Source organism: Lynx rufus, unplaced genomic scaffold (assembly GCF_022079265.1).
Source record: "Lynx rufus isolate CCGP_SWC_20201006 ecotype Redwood Valley unplaced genomic scaffold, mLynRuf1.p SCAF_8, whole genome shotgun sequence".
Lineage (NCBI taxonomy): Eukaryota > Metazoa > Chordata > Mammalia > Carnivora > Felidae > Lynx > Lynx rufus.
Window position 1 is genome coordinate 108786651 of NW_025814896.1, and position 22962 is coordinate 108809612.

A 22962-nucleotide genomic window follows, 5' to 3' on the forward strand; every position below is an offset into this window, starting at 1 on the left:
TTTATAAGTTACAAAATTATAGGCAGTTGAATTCATTGCTATTTCTAAAGAAGGCATATTATATATAGTTTCAGGGGGCCTGGGTGGTTCAGTTGGTTAAATATCCGACTCTGGATTTCAGCTCAGGCCATGATCTCATAGTTCGTGGGATCGAGCCTTGCATGGGGCTCTGCACTGACAGTGTGGAGCCTGCTTGGAATGCTCTCTCTCCCTTGCTCAGCCACTCCCCTGCTCATGCTATCTCTCTCTCTCTCTCTCTCTCTCTCTCTCTCTCTCTCAAAATAAATAAAATGTCAAACTCAAGCTTGTAAATAACATGTAAAAAAGGCCTTGATGGTTAACGCTAAGCCAAAAGAATATCTAGTTAATACACGCGTGGTATTAATACAAAGATCATTGATTTGCTCTTGTGTATTCAAGAAGCATCAATTAAATTGTTTACTTTTTAAAAATACTAGATTCTGGGGTATTAAAAATTATTAAAACTTTTTGGGGTGCCTTCGTGGCTCAGTTGGTTAAGCGTCCAACTTCAGCTCAGGTCATGATCTCACTGTTGGTGAGTTCGAGCCCCACGTCAGGCTTTGTGCTGACAGCTCAGAGCCTGGAGCCTCCTTTGGATTCTCTCTCTCTCTGCACCTCCCTCATTCGCATTCTGTCTCTGTCTCTCAGAAATAAATAAACATTAATAAAAATGTTTAAAAATTATTAAAACTTTTTTATTGAGATTTCAGTGGAGTATGTAAGAAAGACTTGTAAAGTAAAATAACAGCGTTTACTGTCTTTTCTTTCTCTCCCTGTCCTGTTCTGTTTCTGTTAATGGGTTATTGTCACAAGCTGCAGAGTTTATTCTTTTACTAGAGATGTGCTTTTTAAACATTAATGTAAAGTAATGTCTTAATAGGTCAGATGTCAATTTTATGAGAAAATATTTTGGAAAAGGTTGCATTTTTCTTTATATGGGATTTTGGCTCAGATTTTCCCGTTAGGGCCTCTTAAGTAATTTTGAAGGCTGATTGTAATAAAACAGATGTTAAAAGACTGTTTGGGTTAGGAATTTTACTGTCTCCATCTCACTTCACTTTACTGTATCTTCTTGGTATACATTTTACTTTTACCATAAAGATTGACATAATAGTATTTTAAAGTACTGCTAACTACAGTTGGAATAGGAAAAAGGAAATGATGGATTTTCTGGAATTGTTTTTGAAGGCTTAATGAGGAAAATGGGTTTTCAATTGATGCATAAACTTTGGGTAGAAAGAAGAGGTACAAGTACATTCTAGGAGGTGAAACAGCAGTACGGTAATGTGAAGGTGTGACAGGTAACATCACTCTTATTGGTGTGGGGGGTGTATTTGGGGGATGGGGTCAGATACAGAGAGACTTGAAAGCCAGATGGAAGAACATGAGAACATTTCTGCTTTATGAAGAGTTCTTTCTTTTCTGAGTATATTTTGTATTAAGTACAACTCTTCTTTATATGTGAGAAACTTTTTTATTAATGACATTTTGATTTCAAAGATTCAGTGAAAAGTGAGACGTATGTGGCGTTATTTTGCATTGTAGAACACACAGTATGTCTGGAAGCTTGTGATTTCTTCCGAAGTCAAAAAGCTATTTCCCTTTTTGTTGTCTTAATTTGGACTAATTTGTCTACTATTTTTTCTCATACTTACTCATTTAATTTCCTTCATCCTAAAGTTCTGTACTAGGTCTTCTAGTGGTTGAACTCTCAGTGTTTGGCCCTCACCCTTCACTTGTCGTGTAAGAGGCATAGACAGATATTTGCTGTCAGCATTGTCTTCTAGCTTTTATAGTTTTTCTATAGTATCTTCTTCTCTCACTTTACATTGATCCTTTTCAGGCAACCTTTTTCTAATTGGTTTTAAGATTTTTTTTCTCTTAATTTATGGTGTTTTTAGTATCTAAATACGGATTTACATTGCTTTTTTTTGCTTAGGTCTTAAAGTGCTTACCTCAGAGGATTTCACTTACTCATCAAGCGTGGACAATTATCAGTAATTCTGTCTTCAAAAATCTTTTCTACCTCAGTCTCTCTGATCTCTCCTTTAAAATTTCAATTAGATATACATTAAATCTTCTCTGTGTCTCTTAAACTCAACCTTGTATTTTGCACTGTTTAATCCTTCAGTAGAGCACTGAGGATACTCATAACCCTCCTATAGTATATGGATTTTACAGCTGTGATTAGTACATGCATAAGGTTTTAATTTTTGGTGACTGTATTTTTCATTTCTAGAAATTACTTGGTTCTATTTCAAGTCTCCTTCATTTAGAAAAATTTTTTAACGTTTTTATTTATTTTTGAGAGACAGAATATGAGCAGGGGAGGGGCAGAGAGGAAGGGAGACACGGAATCTAAAGCAGGCTCCAGGCTCTGAGCTGTCAGCACAGAGCCCGACACCGGGCTCGAACTTGGGAACCGTGAGATCATGACCTGAGCTGGTTAGACACTCAACCTACTGAGCCAGCCGCGTGCCCCTCCCTTCATTTTATATTTGTGTCTTATTCTCTTGTAATTTTTCATTCATTCTTTTATGACCTCAGTTTTAAGCGTCCCTTTCTTAAGTCTTTCTCCAATTGTCAAGTAGTTCCACCAGATAGTATGTATGCATGGTCTTAGGCATCTCTTCTGCTTTCTTCAGGAAGAAGCAAGAGGACCAGTTTAGTTAGGGAAATAGTTTTGTCGTGATTGTTATTTCCATTTCAGCCAAACGTTGGAAGTAACAAAGTAATATGGATTTGTTAATTTTGATTGATTTAAACTGATCAACTGGGTCAACGGGAGAAATGATCATTTGCAATGCCCTGAGTATTCTCAAATGTACATGCGAGGGATTTACATGATTATACAAAGAACCCCAGACCCTGTCTCTCTATTCACTCTTGACTGCACCCTGACTTCTACCAAATGACCTCCTCGTGGAGATGTGTGTACTCCTCTTCGGGTAGTCTGCAGCGCTCTCTGCTTATACAGCCACATAAGACTTATACCTGTATTTCTCTTTCTCTTCTCTCCTCTCTCTTTTATCACATTGTCCTTCTGTGGGAGTAGTGTAATAACTTGGGTTACCTTATCTAGTAAAAGAGAAAGTTCTTCTTTTCTAATAACCCTAATGCTTGTGGGGTTTTGCTTTTTTTATAGGTATCTACAAACCATATTGATCTGTCTTGCAAAATTTGTAAAGAACTTGCCCTTTTTGGGGTAAAGCCTGCTTTTTTCCCTCTTTTATTTTGGCTTTCTAAAGTATCATTAAACCAATTTTTATATTTTGTTTTACGGCTCTTAATTCCATCGCTCTATATGACTTTTTAAATTTAAATCTTAAAAGAGAGAACTGTATTAGTTGTCTATTGCTGTATAACAAATGATCCCCAAATTTGGCAGCTTAAAACAGCAAATATTGTGTCACAGTTTCTGAGGGTCAGGAGTTCAAGAATGGCTTAATTGGGCGAGTCCAGCTCAGATTCTCTCATAAAGCTGCAGCGTTGCTGTTAGCTGGGACTGCAGTTATCCAGGCCTGACCAGGGCTGGAGAATTTACTGTCAAGTGGTTTCACTTATTGTGGTTGTTGACAGAAAGCTTCAGTTCCTTGATGGCTGTTGGCAGGTCTCAATTTTTTGCTCTGTGGATCTAGCCATGGGACAGCTTGAGTGTCTTCACAATATGGTGGCTGGCTACCCCCCCCCCCCCCGCCCCGCCCCGCCCCAAAGCAAGTGATTCCAGAGAGCCGGAGGAGGCCACACAGCCTTTTATGATGGAGTGGCAGAAGTCATATGCTGGCCCTTCTGCCATATTTTGTTCTTCAGAAGCAAGTCGTTTCTGTCCAGCCCATACTCAGGAAGGGAATTAAGTTCCAACTCTTGAGGGGGAAATATCAAAGAATTCTTGGACATATTTTAAACCACCACAGGTGTGTGTGTGTGTGGGGGGGGGATGCATTTTGAATTTACATTTTTTCATGAGTTTTTTCCTCTCCATTTGTTTACTTTTTCTTTGAAGAACTAACATTAGAACCTTTTATTGTTCCAGTATAATGCATTTTCTCCTCTATTTATTGAGCATTTTCATTTCTGTTTAATATTGTTAACAATTTTCCACAGTTTTTCATGTCAGTTATGGCGAATTGCTTTCTCATTTATTTAATAATTTTGAGTTCTGAGATCATCGTCAGTGGGAATTATACGTGGCTTTTGAGAGTGTATCCTTCCACAGTGGGTTTTTTCCTGTGACCCCAAGACGTCAGTGTATCCAGTGTATCTGAACCCTGAACGTGAATGAACAAGAAGCCTGTGGTGACAGCATCAGGAGAAGATATTTTCCCCTATCCAGATCCCAGGCCATGGCACAAAATCCTGAGTCTTCTCCTTGTGCTTGGCTACCCTTTTAAAATGAGGATGTAGTCCTTCGAGGGTTCTGGTTATGTGGGGATATTTTTTTTAACTCTGCCTCTACAGACCTATGGCCTTTTATTCTATGTTCCTGTAGGGGATAAAATCAACACCCCAGCTTACCAAGATTGGCCTTTCCCTTAGAGACGGCTAGAATATTTCACATTTTTACCATTCTGATTTTCATTTCCTCTTTGTTTTTGGTTCCTGGGAAAGTCTCTTACTGTTAACAAACTAGCTAGGCATTTAAAAGATTATTTAAAATACTCTTTTCTGTCATTTGTAGGTGTTATTTTCAGGGTATTCAGATTGTTTGCCATACTGTGGAAACAGAAATCTAAAGGATGCCCATCTTACTGAATGAGAGTGGGCTTACAAACCATAAGAATTAGTTATATGGCTTGTCTTCAGACACTCAGACCCAGACTTGTCCTCAATGGAAACTTTTTTTGTGTGTGTTTATCCATTCATTTTGAGAGAGAGAGAGAGAGCACAAGAGGGAGAAGGGCAGTAAGGGAGAGAGAGAAAAGGAGAGAGAGAATCCCAAGCAGGCTTTGCACTATCAGCACAGAGCCCAACACAGGGGCTTGACCTTACAAACCGTGAGATCATGACCTGAGCCGAATCAAGAGTCATATGCTTAACCCAGGCGCTCCAGTAGAATCTAAGTGAAATACATTTCTCTCTTCACAATTGTGAAATACCACAAGTACTCCAAAGTAAACATTTTTACAAAGTTGTTAAGTTTGGGTAAATATGGGATTACTATCTAGCAAAAGATTCCACCACTGGAATTTAGTTCCATTCTTAGAATAGTCTCTCCCATCTAATGTATTTCTTTATTCTAAAGTGATTTAGTAGTGAAAAAGAGAAAACTACTTAAATGTCTTCAGTAGTGGATAGATGCACACAGAGAAATATTATTTAAATAATGTGATTTAAGTTACATGTATTGATATGGAAAGGTGTCTGTGGTAAGTGAAAAGGGCAGGTTCCAGAATTGTATATGTAACATGATTCCATTCATAATCTTGTGTGAGATGCATAACATACATTATTTAAAATGTCTCTTTATAAGATTGTCTGGTAGACCTTAGGCCAAACTATTGATATTGAGTAATTACTGAGTATTATTGAGTAATAGTTTGGGTAAGGAAGAGACCTTTACTTTCCAAACTTGTCTATTGATTGCATCTTTATGAACATATATTATGTTTATATATATGTTTATGATCATATATTAACGTGCTGTCAGCATAGATAGGGACTCTCTGTCTCCCTCTCTCTCTGCTTCTTCCCAGCTTATGTGTGCACACTCTCCTCTCTCAAGATAAATAAACATTAAAAAAGAAACTAGCTAAACCTCTAGGCCATGATTTATTTCTTTTAACATTTAAGAGGTAATATTGATCAGCAAGGTACAAAAATGAAAATATAATTAATTTCAGAGAGTATTTCAGTCTTTTTATTCATTCCACAACATTTGTTTGCAGCTTTCCCCTGCCAGGCACCGTTCTGAACACTGGAGATACAACACTGAAAAAACCAGGTTTAAAAAATGTTGCCCTCATGAAGCTTATGTTTTAGTACAGTTTTTTAGGTGTATTAAGGCTACTGCTTAGTGGAACTGGTAAAAACTTTGCCATTTACTGAAAAACATGCTTTGACTAATTTCATTAATATAAATTTTCTTCTCTTACAGTAACGGGACCTCTGTCAGAACTGCAAATTGCATATGTTAGCAGAGAAACACTACAGGTAAATCCAGTGCTGATTTAACATTTTTTATTAGACTGTTTAATTATTGTGCATTGTCTGTTAAGTAAAGTAAGGATTGAGCATCTAATTTGGTAAATTCTTGTATATTAACACATTTTTAATTGTCTAGTAGACTCAAATTTTATTTGCAGATAAGCACTATAAAGCCTCAGTGTGACAATATGACCTCCTCAAATTTAAGTGCTTTGAATTTGTTGTTTCGTATTTTTATACTTCTCTGAATACCAAAGAAAGGCTTAAAAATTAAGCACTCTTATGGGAATTGAAGCTCATTTTAATACTAATTGCATTTATGCTTTTTAAAAGTTATTTCAAACTGCAGAGTTTAGTGGAAAGTATTGTCTTAAGAAAATTAGTGGTTCCAACAGAACTTTGCCTTTTTCATTTTCTTGATTCTTCTTTTAGGCTATTTCAGTAAAATAAATTAATGATTACTGCTAGATTATCTGTGATGAGTAAATAAAAAACAGAAACTGCTACTCAGTTGATCACTTTAAATCCCAAAGTATTCTCTGTAATAAATAAAGTCTTGTTAATTTTTCTGTTTTTTTTTTTTCTTTTTCTTTCTTGAAACTCCAGGGATTATACTATCTTCACAGTAAAGGAAAAATGCACAGAGATATAAAGGTATACATCATAAATTTAACCTAATGGCCCTCTCTTCATTTTTAAATACTCAGACCAAACTGTTGAGCAAAATTGTCTTAGTCTATCTGATGAATTTCTTACCTGAAATATGTTACTGTAATAACATTAAGTGATACTTTTAAGAATTTTATTACTTTTTTAAAGTAGCTTTATTGAGATATGATTCACTTTGTTGAGATGTGATTCATTTGCCACAAAATTCACTTGTTTAAAGCATACATTTATGGATTAGTGTTATAATAACCCGTATTAGCTTATCTCTAGTTATTTATTTGTAAATTGCAAATTAAGTCCTTAGCTTCCATCAAGTTAGGGTTTTTACAACATTTCATACTTTGAATATTTTAGAAAACTTTGGTAGTCTTAAGGAACTATCATTAATAATGTTTCAAAATGGATAAATTCAATTGTAACATCTTCTGATGATCTGATTTAACTGGCAGAGGAGAGCAGGTGCACTGGGTGTGCTGGGGTCAGCTCCGCGGTAAACCAGGGTGCTTGGGCAGGGCTTCCTGAGGTTCTTTCTAAAGATACTGCCATCTCCCCAACTTAGTTCTTTTCTTTCATTTATTTTTCTTTTACCTTCTTCCTCATTCATCTTTTCTCCTATTTCTCTCCCCCTTTTATTTTCTGAGGTTTTCTCTGGCATAAAGGTTCTTAATATTTTTTTTCTTAATCATGTTGTTCTTTGAGTCTCTAATGAAAGCCATGGACTCTCTTTTCAGAAAATGTCCTCATGCATATGCCTTCATATTTTGCATGAAATTTCAGTGAACTCTCAGATCATCTGCTGAGATCCTTTACTTTAAGTGTTTTTCATAAGCCATTTAAGACCTAAGCAAAGAGCTTTGGAGTTCATAGGGAGAAGTATAACATGAGTGCATTAAAAGCACTGTGTCATCAGCACATAGATGATCTGGAAAGACTGATAAATTTGTGTCAGAAATGGAGGTTGGAGTGCCTTCCAAGCAGAGGGAACAATGTAAGCAAAAATGAAGACGTCAGAAAGTGTGGGGTCATTTTAGGGAATATAAAAACTGTGCCATATTATCAAAGAGAAGAGAACATATGATGGGGATAGCCGGATGGTTTTGTGCTCGATTCCAGGAGGAATTGTGTGATGAACTTCAGAGTTTGAGCCCAGCTGGGGAGAGTGTGACCATCACCACTATTTCTACCCTCGTCTAAGCCATCGGTCTGTTAATACCTGCACTTCTGCAGCAGCCTTCTAACCAGTCTCCCTGTTCCTGTTCTTGTGTGTTTCTGCAGTCCTTCTCCACCTTGCAACCAGAGTGATCTTTTTAAATCAGAGCTTGTCACTCTTCTGCTTATAAACCACCATCCCGTTACTCACTATAACATCCAGATGTTTGTTTTGGGGGGTTTTGTTTTTGTTTTTGTTTTTGTTTTTTACCATTGCCTGTAAGGTGTTACATGATCTGGCCCCAGCTTTTCTCTCTGACTTCATCTCATACTCCTCTCCATTTTACTCATTTTGTTCCAGCCACACTAAGCTTGCTGGTTTTGGAGTATGTTGACTCATTCTGGCACCAAGACTTTGTATTTGCTGTGCCCTCTTCCTGGAATGTTTTTCTCCCAGATTTTGGCATGCCTCTGCACCCTCACTTCATCTAGATCTCTGCTCAGACATCACTGCCTTAGAAAGGCCTTCTCTTCCTGCTTTACTTGGCTTTAGAGTACTTCCCTCTTCCTGGCTTTGAATCATTTGTTGGTTCGTTCATTCATTCATTCATTCATGTGTGCATGTATTTTTAGATTTTCTTTCTCTCCTATTCACTGTAAACTTCATGAGAGATGGAGCTTATTCTCATTTATTACTATAACCCTAGAACATAAAATAGTACCTGATTGCTCAAGGAGAGAGAGATGGAAGGATGGAAGGAAGAGGGGAGCATCAGAGGCCATAGATGCACGTAATATGATATAAACTGTAATTTAGGAAAATTAGTCTGGAGCTGGGCAAAGACCAAACTGAGGACCGTGGCAGACATCTAGATCGCTGGGGCTTAGATCAAATTAAAATCCCTGCTGTAGTCCCTTCTCCCTTCTTTTTCTTGTTTCTCCCATTATTCCCAGTAATATCAGGGGGTACAGTCTTCTTTATGCCTTCCTCTTTTTTGGGTGGGGCTGGTTTCCTAGTGCTTTTCCTGTTAGCCTATAATTACATGATTGTTGGCACCTTGGACTAAAGATTTAGCCTGCTTACTTTTGCTTGCTCATTTAAAAGTTACAGAAAAGGCAAAAAATAAAATTTAGAAAGTCTCTATACCTTTGAGCTTATTGAAGATGTAGTGGTTTTATCGTCTTTTTTGGAGCTCAGATCAGGAAGTAGAGGTGGCCAAAATGCTACTAACATTGAAATGGGAAAAACTGAGTTTTTTTTTCCCCTTTCTGTGTGGGGGAAAAACCCAGTTCTTTCCGACTGTATGCTTCTTTCCTGAGGCTTCTTTACTACTCACACAGAACACTTCATTCTGACCCTGGTGGTTACCAAATGTCTGCAGGTTTTTCCCCAGTGTGATACCAGCTGGGTGTCCTACAATTTAACTCAATTCTGACACTGTCTACTTGGAGAGAGCATCAGATCCCACAGATAAGGGCTCAGCCCCATGAGACTGTCCCTTCCCCCAACACACACACACACCAGATACCAGTTCAAGCCCAGTTTATCAGCTGTGCTTCTGAGCAACTGACTGTATAGATTGGAGGTTCCAAAGACCCCCTCCTTGAGTTCAGTTAATTTGTTAGCGTGGCTCTCAGAACTCAGGGAATTATTTATGTTTACCAGCTTATTAAAGGATATGATAAAGGATACAGATGAACATCCAGATGGGAGAGGTGTGTAGGGCCAGGTGTGTGGGAAGGGGCATGGAGCTTCCATGCATTCTCCAGACACACCCCTCTCCCAGTGCCTCTGTGTGTAATTCAACCCGAAAACTCTCCAAACCCCATACCATTGAGATTTTATGGAGGCTTCCTCATGTAGGCGTGATCAGTCATTAACTCCATTTTTGGCTCTTCTCCCTTCTCAAGAGAATGGGGGGCAGGGCTGAAAATTCTGAAGTTCTAGTCATGGCTTGGTCTTTCCAGTGATCAGCCCTCATCCAGGAGCCATCCAGGAGCCTACCCAGAGTTGCTCCATTAGAACAGAAGACACTACTCTGTGACCCCTGAAATTACAAAGGTTTCAGGAGCACTGCATCAAGAACCAGGGTCTGCAAGCATATACTAGAACAAAAGATGCTCCTAGGGCTCTTGTCACTTAGGAAATTACAGGGCTTTCAGGAGAACTGGGCTAGGAACCGGGGGTAGAAACCAGTGTATATTTTGTTATCTCACAGTCATGCAGCCAGGTGACATTTTAATCCGGTGGGCCTGTGGCTAGTTGTTTATATTCTGGGTGGTCCTCAACTGTGGGCAAACACATTAAGATAGACAGCCTCATGAGTAAGCAGCAAGGTTCAGTCTTATGCACCAGCAGTGGTTCAACTGATGATGAACTCCTAGAACAGGAAGTAACACGTTTAAGATGTAATACAGGAATTGAAAATGCCAGTATTAGGTCACGTTTTAGGGCAGTCACAATGTTTGATCAGTAAGAATATAACAGATGAAAACTAATACATCATTTTCATAATAACATTCATATTGTGTTAATAGCAGCGTTTTGCAAGGTAGAACATTTTATAAGAATAGTCAAATTGTCTTAAAAGACCCTAAGTTTTCCTGCAAATATAATAATTTAACACTTTAATTGGGCATACTTTAAATTTTAAGTATTTCTAGGTCTAAGGCTGCCACTTGCGATCATTTTATATACGTATATTTGATCAATTATATGTGCTGTCTGATAAAAAGTTTCTTACTTTAACTAAAATGTTCTCGCTTTGAAGGGAGCTAACATTCTGTTAACGGATAATGGTCATGTAAAATTGGGTAAGTAAATTAAAATTTTGTCATTTGAGCAAATTTATTCCAGAACATAGTAAGTTTTATTTGCCTCTGTAAGATTAGTTTTCCCCTCAGCATCTGTGTATTTTTAGGTGGAAATCTCTTTGTGGGGCATATGTAACCTGTTTCTGTTCCCTTTTCTCCTACATGGGGATAGAGTCCGCCCTTCACATATGACAGATTTGTTGTAAAGATATGGCAAAATAGTAATTCTTCAGGAATTCTTTCACCTGTAACCTGAGGAATGTGACTTTTAGTAAGAAATTTGTACAAAATTGCCTTGTAACCAAAAAACAGGGTAAACAAACAAAAGCCAAAAAATCAATAACACCAAAAATCCTACATCCTTTACGTTAGCATTTAAAACTAAATATAGTCGGGGTGCCTAGGTGGCTCAATTGGTTAAGAGTCAGACTCTTGATTCAGCTCGGGTCATGATCCCAACAGTCGTGGGACCCAGCCCCACATCGAGCTGTGTACTGACAGCGCGGAGCCTGCCTGGGATTCTCTGTCTCTCTCTCCCTCTGCCCCTTCCCCACTTGTTCTCTCTCTCAAAAAAAACCAAAACAATATTACTAATATAAGGATGTAATTTAGATGCTGGATGTTGCTTTATTTCAAACTGTACCTTTTAAAACTTTTGGTTATGACTAAAATAGAGTTCCAAACCTAAATAATAACTTAATTTGAAAGTTTGAGACTGGGAACATGTATAGTATAGTAGTTTTTATAAACAGAATCATGGACATTAGGTATTAAATGAAGAGTTTAATAAATAGGAAAGTTATTTTGAATTATATATTACTATAAGACAAATCAGAATTCAAAAAACATTTATTTTATAAAAGCATGAATAAAACTATTTTGAATTATAGCCTACAGTAGGACTGATCAGATATAAAAGTATCTATCTGATAATTAACTTACATAATAAAATTTTGCTGAGCTACCTCTAAAGATGAAAAAAGCATTTATCTAACTATTGATGTCTTAGTGAACAGTTTCTATCAGCAGTTTAATATTTTGTGTTAATATTATGTGCCTTACTGACAGAAATCCTATATATAAAACGTTGGTTGATAAGGATTTAGAAATGACTGTTAAAAAACTAGAAAATATTTAGACCTCAACATACTTAAAGAATAGCAACAAGTCCTGCATAAAAACAAATTTCCTAGTGATTGGTGTTGGGATTAGAAGGTATTGCTAAGGTAAGATTTTGGGAAACATTCTGTTTGGGTGTCTTTTCAGGCTAGGCAGATTTGCCGGTAGATTCTTGGTTTGTTTGATGTCAGTCATCATGAGTATGGCAGGAAGTGAATGGAATATATGACTATGTAAGGTCCCTTCCAGTGATATTCCTTGAATTTCAGGTCCTCAGAATTTGAAATTATAATATTATTAAGTCTGGCGGGTTAAATTTTCTCAGCTCTCTCTCATCAAAATCATTGACTTTTGTTTTCATCTGATTCATGCAGGGATATATGAGAATCTATTTGGCTGTAATACACCCTGACTACTTAGTGATATTTTAGTGCTAACCCATAAAAGTTAAAAAAGTTTAATGTGATGTTTAAGAATATCTCGTTTCTGTGAAATTAGTTTAATGAAAATAATTGTTAAACGTTTCTTCTCATGTTACTGTAAATCATTTTACCTTCCCTCAGTTTTCTTCCCTAAATGTTTCTTCTTTTTTTAATAGCTGATTTTGGAGTATCTGCACAGATTACAGCTACAATTGCCAAACGGAAATCTTTCATTGGTACACCATATTGGTAATTGTATTTTAATTGATAATTTAACATTTTGTTTTTCTGTCATTATTGAATACAGCATTTATTGAAAACATACACTGGTCAAAAATTTTAAGACTAAAACAGATTAAGAAGATCATCAAGAGCTTAAGCAGTGTAGGCGGGTACACTTGTGGATACACAGCCAAAGAATATTTTACCATGTTCATTAAGTGGAAGAAGCTCTAAAAAGATTGATAATGGCTTTTGGGAACCTTGCTATAAAGGAACTCTCGCTTGCTCTGTAGGGTCCAGCATGATTTTTATACATATTTAGTAAATGTTTGTTGATGATTACTGATCTCCAACTGCAGCTTCAGAGATTAAAAACTCTAATGTTATTACCCACAAGAGAGTGAAACTGTCTTCAGAACATGGGAAATTGTGAATTAGGCAAAGTAAATTTTTGGAACACACTCTGTCTTCATCTCTCTCTCTCTATATATATATGTATCATGTCTTTCCCCCATGAACTCTAGGGATGTAGAACAGAATGGAATGTCTTGTCCAGAGTGACTAAGGTTGGCAGTTCCTCGGTTAATCAGAAACATCTGTTGAATGGCAAATCTCAAAATTAACACAGATGTGCATTAAACCTTTTAATTTCAGGCTTATGAGTGTCTTTTTCTTTTTTACTTTCTTTTCGTTCTCTTTGTTTCTTTTCTTTTTCTTCCTTCTTTCCTTTTTCCTTTTTCCTTTTTCCTTTCCTGCCATAAGACCAAGGCCTTTTCTTTGAGTGGCTCTCTAATTAGAGTTATATCTTAATAATGTAAACTATACCCATAATACATCAACTACATTTTCCAGGTTGTGTTTCTCTAAAGCGCAATCTTTAGTTCTAAAGAACTTGGACATACAAAGCATGTGCCTTTTTTTTTTTAAGTCAGGTTTATGAGATATAGATTGAGCCTTACTAGGTGTGCAAGTCTCCCAGTGTTGAGAGACTTGTATGCTTTGGTGGTGAGAAATAGCACTATACTCAATATAAAAGATAGGTTTCCAACACCCAAGGAAGTGTTCTTTTGCCCCCTTTAGTAAATTCTGTCCCTTCATCCCTAGCCTCTGGCAGCACTCAATCTGATTTCTGCCTTTTCCCTGAATGTCCTACAAATGGAATTATGTATTCTGTAGCCTTCATAGTCTTTTAGAGTTGTCATATTCTCAACATAATTTTCTAGGTTTTTTGGTTTTGTCTTTAGAAACTTGTCTTTAACAAGCTTTTTTGTAAGCATTCACTTTAATTTTCATAACTTACCTTTTTAACCTGCTAACAAATCAGTTTTTTATAACATTTAATTAAATTGCATATTTATAATATTATATAATAACGTATATAATATAATGAATAAAGAGGTTCAAAGATGAACTCAGTTGACTGTATAAGCATACAGCCTAGCTGGCAGGAGTAGAAGCACTAGCTGGGGCCTTTGACTTGTGTATTTATAGAGGAGTGGAGAACGTCTCCTCGCACGGCAAGTGGGGCATATCAGCTTTATGCATTTTCCTTCTCTGCTAGTGCACTTGTACCAGTAATCTGGAAGATTCCAACCATCAGTAAAGTAATAACTGACATACTTTAAAATTCACTTTTCTTATGACAGTTCGAATATTTTTAAGAAGTACTTTAAGATTAGAAAGATTTTAAGAGGAAGCCTTTTGAAAGTCAGAAGGTGTGTGTGTGTGTGTGTGTGTGTGTGTGTACGTACGTATTTTTAACTTCACCAATTTACTTGACTTCCCTAAAATCATAATAGGAGGACAAGTGTGTATTTGTAAAGTTACTTATTAAAATCATTCTTTTGATATGTAAGAGTTGGTTGTTTTCAAAACCGTTGTTTAGAATTTAAAAACTTTTATATTTGAAAATATAATTTAAATCAGTCAAATAAAAATTTATAGAGCTACAATTGGAATAAGACTATATAGGAAAGTTAAAACTAAATTTGGGTAATTTTCCTCTAAATAAATACAGTTTTAAAAAGCAGACACTCATTTTTATAACTTCCACCTTTAAAATAAAGCTGAAAAACTGCCAGTTAAATTTATAGTAAGTATGAGCTAAATACTAAATGAAGATTATTGATGCCCCAGTAAGTAGTTTTGGTCATATGAAAACAGAGGCCAGATTGCAGTTCACTGGTACAAATAGGTAAGAGCTAAAAATTATAGATCATTTATTGCAAGATGTTATTTCTCTGTAAAATTCTACATTGTACAGAGAAAAGAGATTAAGGTGTGGACAAATTTGGGTTATGTTGCTGTACTATAAATGTCAAGTTTTATAAACCTTTATAAGTATAGCAAAGTAACCAAGGAATCACCAGTAGGGTCTTGGGATGGAGGGTCTTTTAAGGGATCAAGATCTCGACAGAGATCTTTAAAATACTACCTACTTATTTTTCAGATATCAAGGCCTAAGTAGGCCTCAGCTTAGAAAGGGATAGTTCCAAGTGCCTCTGGTGGGAATATGGAAGAAAATACAGTAAACACAAGTTTTGCAGTTTTTTTTTTCCCTGCAATATTTCCTTCAGGATGGCTCCAGAAGTCGCAGCTGTTGAGAGGAAAGGGGGTTACAACCAGCTCTGTGACCTCTGGGCTGTGGGAATCACTGCCATAGAACTTGCGGAGCTTCAGCCGCCTATGTTCGACTTGCACCCAATGAGGTCAGTGTATCATAATTGAAGAGTTCTGTGCTTAAATTAAGGGTGATCCTCTCACCCCCAGTACTTATTATATCATAAATACTAGTCTGAGTCTTGCTCTATCTTAGTAATTGTAATAGAATTATTTAATAGTAATAGAATTATTTATATTATATATTAAAATATAAAAGCTTAAAATGCTGTGTAACAATTTGTTGTTGATTTTTCAGAGCGTTATTTCTAATGACAAAAAGTAATTTTCAGCCTCCTAAACTAAAAGATAAAATGAAATGGTAAGTATTTTTGTGTTATTTACTTTATAATCATGACTAAAAAAAGAATTAAAATTTAAAAGTCTTAATTTTCAAAATTGCTTAGGTCAAATAGTTTTCATCATTTCGTAAAAATGGCACTCACCAAAAATCCAAAGAAAAGACCTACTGCTGAGAAGTTACTACAGGTATTATTGTTCCCTGAAATATCTTTTTTTCAAAAGGTAAAATGTCATCCAATCATATTTCTAATGAGTGTTCTGTTCTATATTATTTTTATAGCACCCTTTTGTCACACAACCTTTGACACGGTCTTTGGCAATCGAACTGTTAGATAAAGTGAATAATCCAGATCATTCCACCTACCATGATTTTGATGACGATGATCCTGAGGTAGGAACTGTTTTTACCAAGTATACATATAACATATATGTACGTATGTGTGTGCATCTCAGAAGCAATATTTTAAAGTTCTGGGTCTGGTTTAAATAATAAACTCGTGAGGGAATAATGAACTCTTTGAATTGGTCTCTCCTAGGGAAGTCATGTGTTGGATTTTTCTTACTGGCTTCGTGTGGGTGACTGTTTTCTGAAAATGGCAAAGGCACAATCATCTAATCCACTTGGTGAAATTACTGTAGTTATTTCAAAGTAGTCATTTTGGATGAAGTTGCCAAATAAATCGTCCACTTTAAAAGAGAGAGTGCAGACAGGAAGTACCTAAGTCAGATGTTAGAATACATTCAAAATTTCTGTTCAGTTTTCCTCTTAAAAACAATCCTGCTACAGTACCTCATGAATTATTAGTGGTTAGTAGAAAGTATAGGATTGATTTTTTTGGTGACTAAAACCTTAATTATCCACTACGGGAATGTTTTAAAATGAGCCAGTGTTGGGGTGCCTGGGTGGCTCAGTCGGTTAAGCATCCGACTTCAGCTCAGGTCATGATCTCGTGATCCATGAGTTCGAGCCCCACGTCAGGCTCTGTGCTGACAGCTCAGAGCCTGGATCTTGTTTCAGATTCTGTGTCTCCCTCTCTCTGATCCTCCCCCATTCATGCTCTGTCTTTCTCTGTCTCAAAAATAAAATAAACATTAAAAAAAATGTTTTTAAATGAGCCAGTGTAGTTGTTAGAGAATAAAATAACTAATATGATAGAAGGATTGATATCAAAGGAAGCTGTTGGCATACTTAACATTCCTAGCCCAGCTAATAATTGTGACACCTAAGAGAAACTTGGTAAATGTGACATGGCAGAATTTTGTTATTGGATATATAACTTGAGATGGATACCCTTGACCCTGATGACTGGCTTTATGGAAGATACTTAAAATGGTGTAAATTTCTTGATACTGAGGGAACAATAGCTCTCAGTGGTTGGAAGGATGGTTGTGTATTGTGTTAAGTCAGAACCTTTCTGTCAATTCACCATTGTTCTAGCTTGCCATCATTATACAGCTGTAATTAAAAAAGCTATCTGTCTTTTTGTTCAAAGTCTGGAAAGGAGTTTGGAAACATAAAACTTAAGGAACGTAAAGTGTTACTATTGACCTTATGATTATAGTAGGGAAAACTTGTTTTATTGTTATGCTTAAGTATTCAATTTGCAAGGTAATGTGGGACTATAAAAATGACCCTGGTAGCTAAGACACCCTGCAAAGTGATCTTAATAATCAGTGGGAAAGTGACAGTTGTTCTATGACTTTGAAAATTTTTTGTAAGAACATTAAAAATTCTCTTACTGTCAGTTTTAAATGTATAAGGAAGTGAAAAAGTAATTAAGACTAATATTTACTTACTACACTGTTATTTAAAATATTAGAACCAGTGAGAATTAACGTGTTTTGTTTTTTTACCAAAAAAACTTGCATAGATTGATTCTCAAGTAGTCTACTTACTAAGTAGATTGCACAGTGCTTGCCTTCTTGTCATAACTCTGTGACACGGAGCAAGTATCTTTTTTGTGCCTTGGTGAACTGTCCTACTCCCTTTCTAAGTTCGGGTCAGTTTCCAACATTCTTTTCCTTTGTACTTCCAGTGCGTGAAATATCTCCGTATTCGTATTCCCATGATGTGAAATTTTTTGTGGATGCCACTTCTTCGGGAGCATCTTCCTCTTTTTTATCAGAACCGCTTTCTTCCTTTATACCAGTGAGTTCACCTCCACCGAGTTCTCTGGCTGTACGTCTATAGGCTCGTGAGCGGCAGCCGGGTCCACGCTCTTACCATCATCTGTTTCTTCCTAGAACTCCACTTACATGTTACATTCAGATTTTATTTCCAGCGTGATCCAGACTTCACACTTTTTATTTCTTTACAGCACTTTCATCTTTGTTGGCTAATTCCCTCTTTCAGCTACCAGTTTTTGTTAAAATGTCACATGAGTGTATCCTCACTGGGAGACCAGAGGGAACACAACTACCCACTCTGCCGTCTGTGCACGAGCTGACAGGTGCTCAGTGAGCAGTCACAGACATGGAAAGAAGCGATTTGATTTGTCACTGAATGTGACGTGCGTCTGTTTGTCACGTGGTGATTTATGGCCTGAATAGAGAGCTTGCAGTGAAGTGTGTACGTTATACAGTTACAATTCATGTACTGAATGTTAATAAGATATTAATATACCAAATATTATACGATTGTAGAGTATCTATACAATTAATATACTGCTGACTGATATTTGAACCATGTTATGGGGGACTGGTGTCATTTAACTAATTCATGGTGACTGAAATTCGTGCATCCTGAGACTGCAAGGCAAGGACTGCCTGTGTCTTCTCAGTGCACTGAATGCCACCTCGTTGTCTCTTCGCACGTCCTGTACACTCGTCACACTGAATTACGAAGTCCTTTTGAAAATGTACTTAAACAGGAGAAATAATAAGCCAAATACAGAAGCAGTCTGTGGAATGAAGATGCTTCTGAAGTTTTCTCATGTAGTGGAGAAAGAAATTCATCTTTCTTATGAAGTCTGTGTTGTTCGTATTATAATTGTAGGTTGTGGGGGGAGAACTTTTCTTCTCATCATGTTTAAGATAAAACTTTTCCCGGAGAAATTCATAATCTTACTACTTGTAAATGCTTCGTTGTTGAAATTGCTAAGGGCCGCGTTCCCGCTCATAATTTGAGTGACATGTATCTAACTTGCATTTCAGGATTTGCTGTGATACTGTGCATGTTGTATGAAGGCTGAATACTCTTGAAAACATTGAGCACATCTGCTAATTCTACAGTCTCTAAAATGTATTATCTATCCTACACTGTTGGAAGGAAGTTTGACTTTTTTATTTTGGATTCCCATGTAGTTTTTTAGAAAGGTGCTGCACATTATACTTAATATAGTTTTCTTCGACATGTTAACCCATTTACTCTGTTCAGCATTCTGAGATTTAATAATTTTATAGTTATACCGTTTAAGCTGGGAAAGTAACACTGTTCTCCTAGGCAGTCACAGGTTTTATTCATGTTCACTGGTAATAGCAGTCTGTGTGACTAGCCTGACGGGATACCTGTTTTTGCTTGCTTGTTTGTTTTTGCTACTATATATCGTTATCAGAAGTACGGGGTTTGTTCTTTTCCAGCTCTGCGTCTAATTAGCTGAATGCCCGAATTTTGAGTCTCAGTGTTCTCATCTATAAAATGAAGAACAGTACTTGGTTCACAAGTGTAGTTTGAGGACAGAAGGAGCTGAGGTGTACGAAAGCACTTTGTAAAACTGCAAACCACTGTGTATACGTAAAGTTTAAATACTTCAGTTTTGAAATGGCTTTTGCTGCTGTTTGACTACTATCAGTATTTCAGTGTTTGGGGTCTTTTAGATTCATAAGGTTTTATTTCCTGAGACGCACCAATATGAGAATAGTTCACTTGGGTCCTGTTCTTGATCTGCCTTTTGAATCTGCTAATTTGAACTTAAATGTTAACGAATTACATTTTTCACGAAGATATATCTACGAGTGTGTCTCCTTCAAAGGTAATAACTTCAAGGGAAGCGTTTCACACACAGAAAAAAAAAACCTATTTGGTACGTGAAATAGATGCTGGCATCACCTTTTAAGGTGAGACCTTCAAGTGTATGGGCAGAAGCTGCAGAAGCTTCTCAGATAAGGCCCCTCGTACTCCATATGGTTGGAGGGATGTCTGTGATTGAATGTTTCTCTCTGGAAGTGGCAATACACAGAGCTTTTAATACAGTAAAAGGAAAGAAAATAGAGCGCTGTTCCTACAAGAAGAAACATGAAGGGGGAAAAATTATGCTTACTAAAGTAAAAGGACCATAAATCTTTAATGCCTTTAGCATCGTTTCATTTTATTCACCCCATTCTTTTTGATAGAAGAACTTGAGGCAGATTTTTTTTTAAATCACAGTATCCTCTTCTGCAACAGGGAAAGCTGCAGCTTTTGAACAGCTGTTGAATTATTGAAATACTCAGTTTTGGATATTTATTTCTATTTATTTCAGAGAACGTTTATTGGGAACCTGCTGTGGATAAAATATATCCATAATTTTAGAAGCTCCCAGTTGCTGGTTGCCTCCTTTGTAAAAAAATAACCACAGAATCATTATATTTTGTCCTGTGTTTGCATAAAATGGGGTATTTCTTTCACATTTGGGTAATTTTGTGGACCAGACTGTGACTTGATTAACAGATGCCACATTATCATTGATTTTGGTCTTTTCCTAGCCTCTTGTTGCTGTACCACATAGAATTCACTCAACGAGTAGAAACGTAAGAGAAGAAAAAACCCGCTCGGAGATAAACTGTAAGTGTATACTTTACACAGTTCATAATTTAACAATGAGAAATAAGATTTCAGGTTGTAATTTAGTTAACAATTACTTTTGTTTCATTTTTTTCCAAATAGTCTTTCTTAGTAAATCTTTTTAAAGGTAGAGTTTAATTAAGGCAGTAAAAATTTTTCACTTACTTTATTCCTGGGGAATTTTCTGTGGCAAGAGAGGGGATGTATTTATGTTGTTATTGTTTGGGAGGAGGAATAAAATCCCTCAACCAGGCAGGACAGAAGTAATTGAGGCACTGCTTCTTAAACCGATAGGTGTGTACAACTCACCTCGAGAGCTTGTTGAAGTGGTTTCTGATTCAGTGGATCTGCTGTGGGAGTGAGGTTCTTCTCACAAGCTCCGAGGTTATGGAGATGCTTATGGTTCCAGGACCACACTTCGAGTAGCAAGGAGAGGTAGAGATCTGCAAACTGGCTTAGCGTCTGAGTGTCCTGAGCACCTTTAAAACTAGGTTCCACGCCCCACTTTTCCACAGATTCTGATTCACTAGGTCTTGGGTCAGCCCAGGAATCTGTCTTTTAAAAACAGCCCTCTGGGTAATTCTTATGTACATGAGCGAGTTATGGGCCCACCGAGACAGACCTTTCATTCACAGGGAATCTGGTGCTGTCAGCTCATCAGTGATGAACTCTGCCAGCAGGAATCTGCAATAATAGTGCCTGAACTTCATTTTTCTTTTTGGAAGCGTTAATTCTCTATGACTTAGAATACTCATTTAGTGCAATCGGGCACTGTGATAACAGTTTTCTGTGAATTAAAGATTTATCCTGAAGGACCTAAAATCCAAAATGGCTTTAGTGAAATTATGTGGTAACTTAAAGATAACTACTGAAAAGAAACTGTTCCCAATTTTTGGCTAGATTAGTAATGCCAATTATAATAATACATTTCATACTTCAAGATGAATCCACCTCTTTGTCTGAAAAGCTAATAAATAAGTAGTGGCAGACACCATTTAGTAGGAAAAAAACAAAAGGAATGCAGAGATGAAGAGATTTGCCTGTGGGATGGAGGGAGACTCCAGGTAAACAGCAAGCCCTGGATCCCTCAGCCTCCAGCCCAGTGGTCTTTCACAAACACTGCTCCGTTTCAGAAACCGCCTCATCACACTTGTGTGGCTTTTACACTGCAAGTCCTTTGTAAACTTCTTTGAAACTTTCGCTGGACCATACACGGTATATTAAGTTCTTAGAAAAACTTTGTGCTGGCGCTACTTGGAAGTACTCTTAAAAAGGAGGAAACTCTTGAAAGAAAGTACCACGCATTGTACAAAAAGCCCAGGACTGGGATTTGGTACTCTGTTTGCCAGCAATTGCCTGTGTGACCTTTAAGCTCCATCTGAAGCCAGATGGTTTAAACTTGCTGATTTCCCTCCAAAAGTATTTTTCTGAAAATGACAACCTTAGTATATGAGCAAAATTTCCTATTTTTTTTAATTAAAAAAAAATACTTAATAAGATGTCTTTGTCCTTTCTTTGATAATACAGATGGTGAGATCAGAGATGTCTTTGTAGTTCATTTAGAAAACTTTATATATTCAGTACTGTTGAAAATCTCATTTAAGGTACTTTTATCTTGTTATCCAGTTCTTTTAAAAAATTACATTATCAGACTCTTTATTGCAAAGTGCAGTTCTTACTGAATCATTCTTTACAAATTTATATTTGTGACTCTCAGCTTGTAAATGCGTATGCATGTGTATGCTGTTTAAAACTAGATGCCTATACCCCAGTTTTTCTGAGATTCTCACGTGCCCTCCTTTTGGTGGAAGCAGGTCCCTTCTCCCCCATTTGCCAGTAAAAGAGGTGTCATATCCCTCGTTGAGGTAGCAACAGAATTAAAACCACCACTTTGTTAATTTGTGAGTTTGATACTTGAGGCTTTTAAATCTTTCACAGTGTTCTAATATCTGCTTTCTTAGAATGTTTTATGACTTTATGTGAGATATGATAGAATTAGAATAGTTAATGCTGTTGTCTATAAAGACAAGCTTTGGAAAAAGTATTTTAAAAATTGTATACAGTTGTTCCTCCTGATAATGTTTTATGTTTACATTTACATGGTGTCTCTCCATGCAGCGGAGGTTTTCTCTTTATTAAACCAGATGGTGTTTAAGCAACATATATATGAAAACTGACTCCTGTGCAGAAAGGGTGTTATTCTTTCCCTTTTAGGAATCCTCTCTGCCTTCATATCATTAAATACAATAAGCAAAGACTCGCTTTAGGAAATAATTCCAGGGCTCTTCCTGTCTGCCTTAATAGGGTTAGTTTTGATCCATAATTGCTAGTGTAGGGTCAGCAAGTGGGAATGTTGGAGTGGAGTTTTCATCTGGATATTAAAATAGAAATTTACAGTGTCTGGCTTGACATATGTTCAAGGAGATGGTAGAGGAAACAGATCAAGACCAATCGACAGCTAGTTACAGATAAGTAGGATTTTCTCACATTATGAAGAACATCATAAATAGCACTGCAGCGTAGGATGGTTGACCAATAATTATTTGAACAGTAGCTGGAAGATTCTGTGGCAGAAGCTTGACATCACTTGAGGGAGTTTGAAGAGAACAGGCATGAGGAATAAATCTCCAGAGGGACTGTGCTGCGCCGTCCCCCCCCCCCCCCCCTTCTAGCAATGCA

General features: G+C 36.8%; 1 protein-coding gene across 2 annotated transcripts in view; it reads left to right on the forward strand.

Annotated features, from left to right (window-relative positions):
* The window catches only part of MAP4K3 (mitogen-activated protein kinase kinase kinase kinase 3), a 204299-nt gene that overhangs the window by 118487 nt on the left and 62850 nt on the right, over window positions 1-22962 (forward strand). For both annotated transcript variants that reach the window (XM_047068836.1, XM_047068837.1), the window contains exons 5-13: window positions 6116-6171; window positions 6772-6819; window positions 10755-10797; window positions 12515-12587; window positions 15137-15268; window positions 15478-15540; window positions 15626-15707; window positions 15802-15912; window positions 20205-20283. In XM_047068836.1, the coding sequence (XP_046924792.1) occupies window positions 6116-6171; window positions 6772-6819; window positions 10755-10797; window positions 12515-12587; window positions 15137-15268; window positions 15478-15540; window positions 15626-15707; window positions 15802-15912; window positions 20205-20283 (687 nt within the window). The remainder of the gene's footprint in view (window positions 1-6115; window positions 6172-6771; window positions 6820-10754; window positions 10798-12514; window positions 12588-15136; window positions 15269-15477; window positions 15541-15625; window positions 15708-15801; window positions 15913-20204; window positions 20284-22962) is intronic.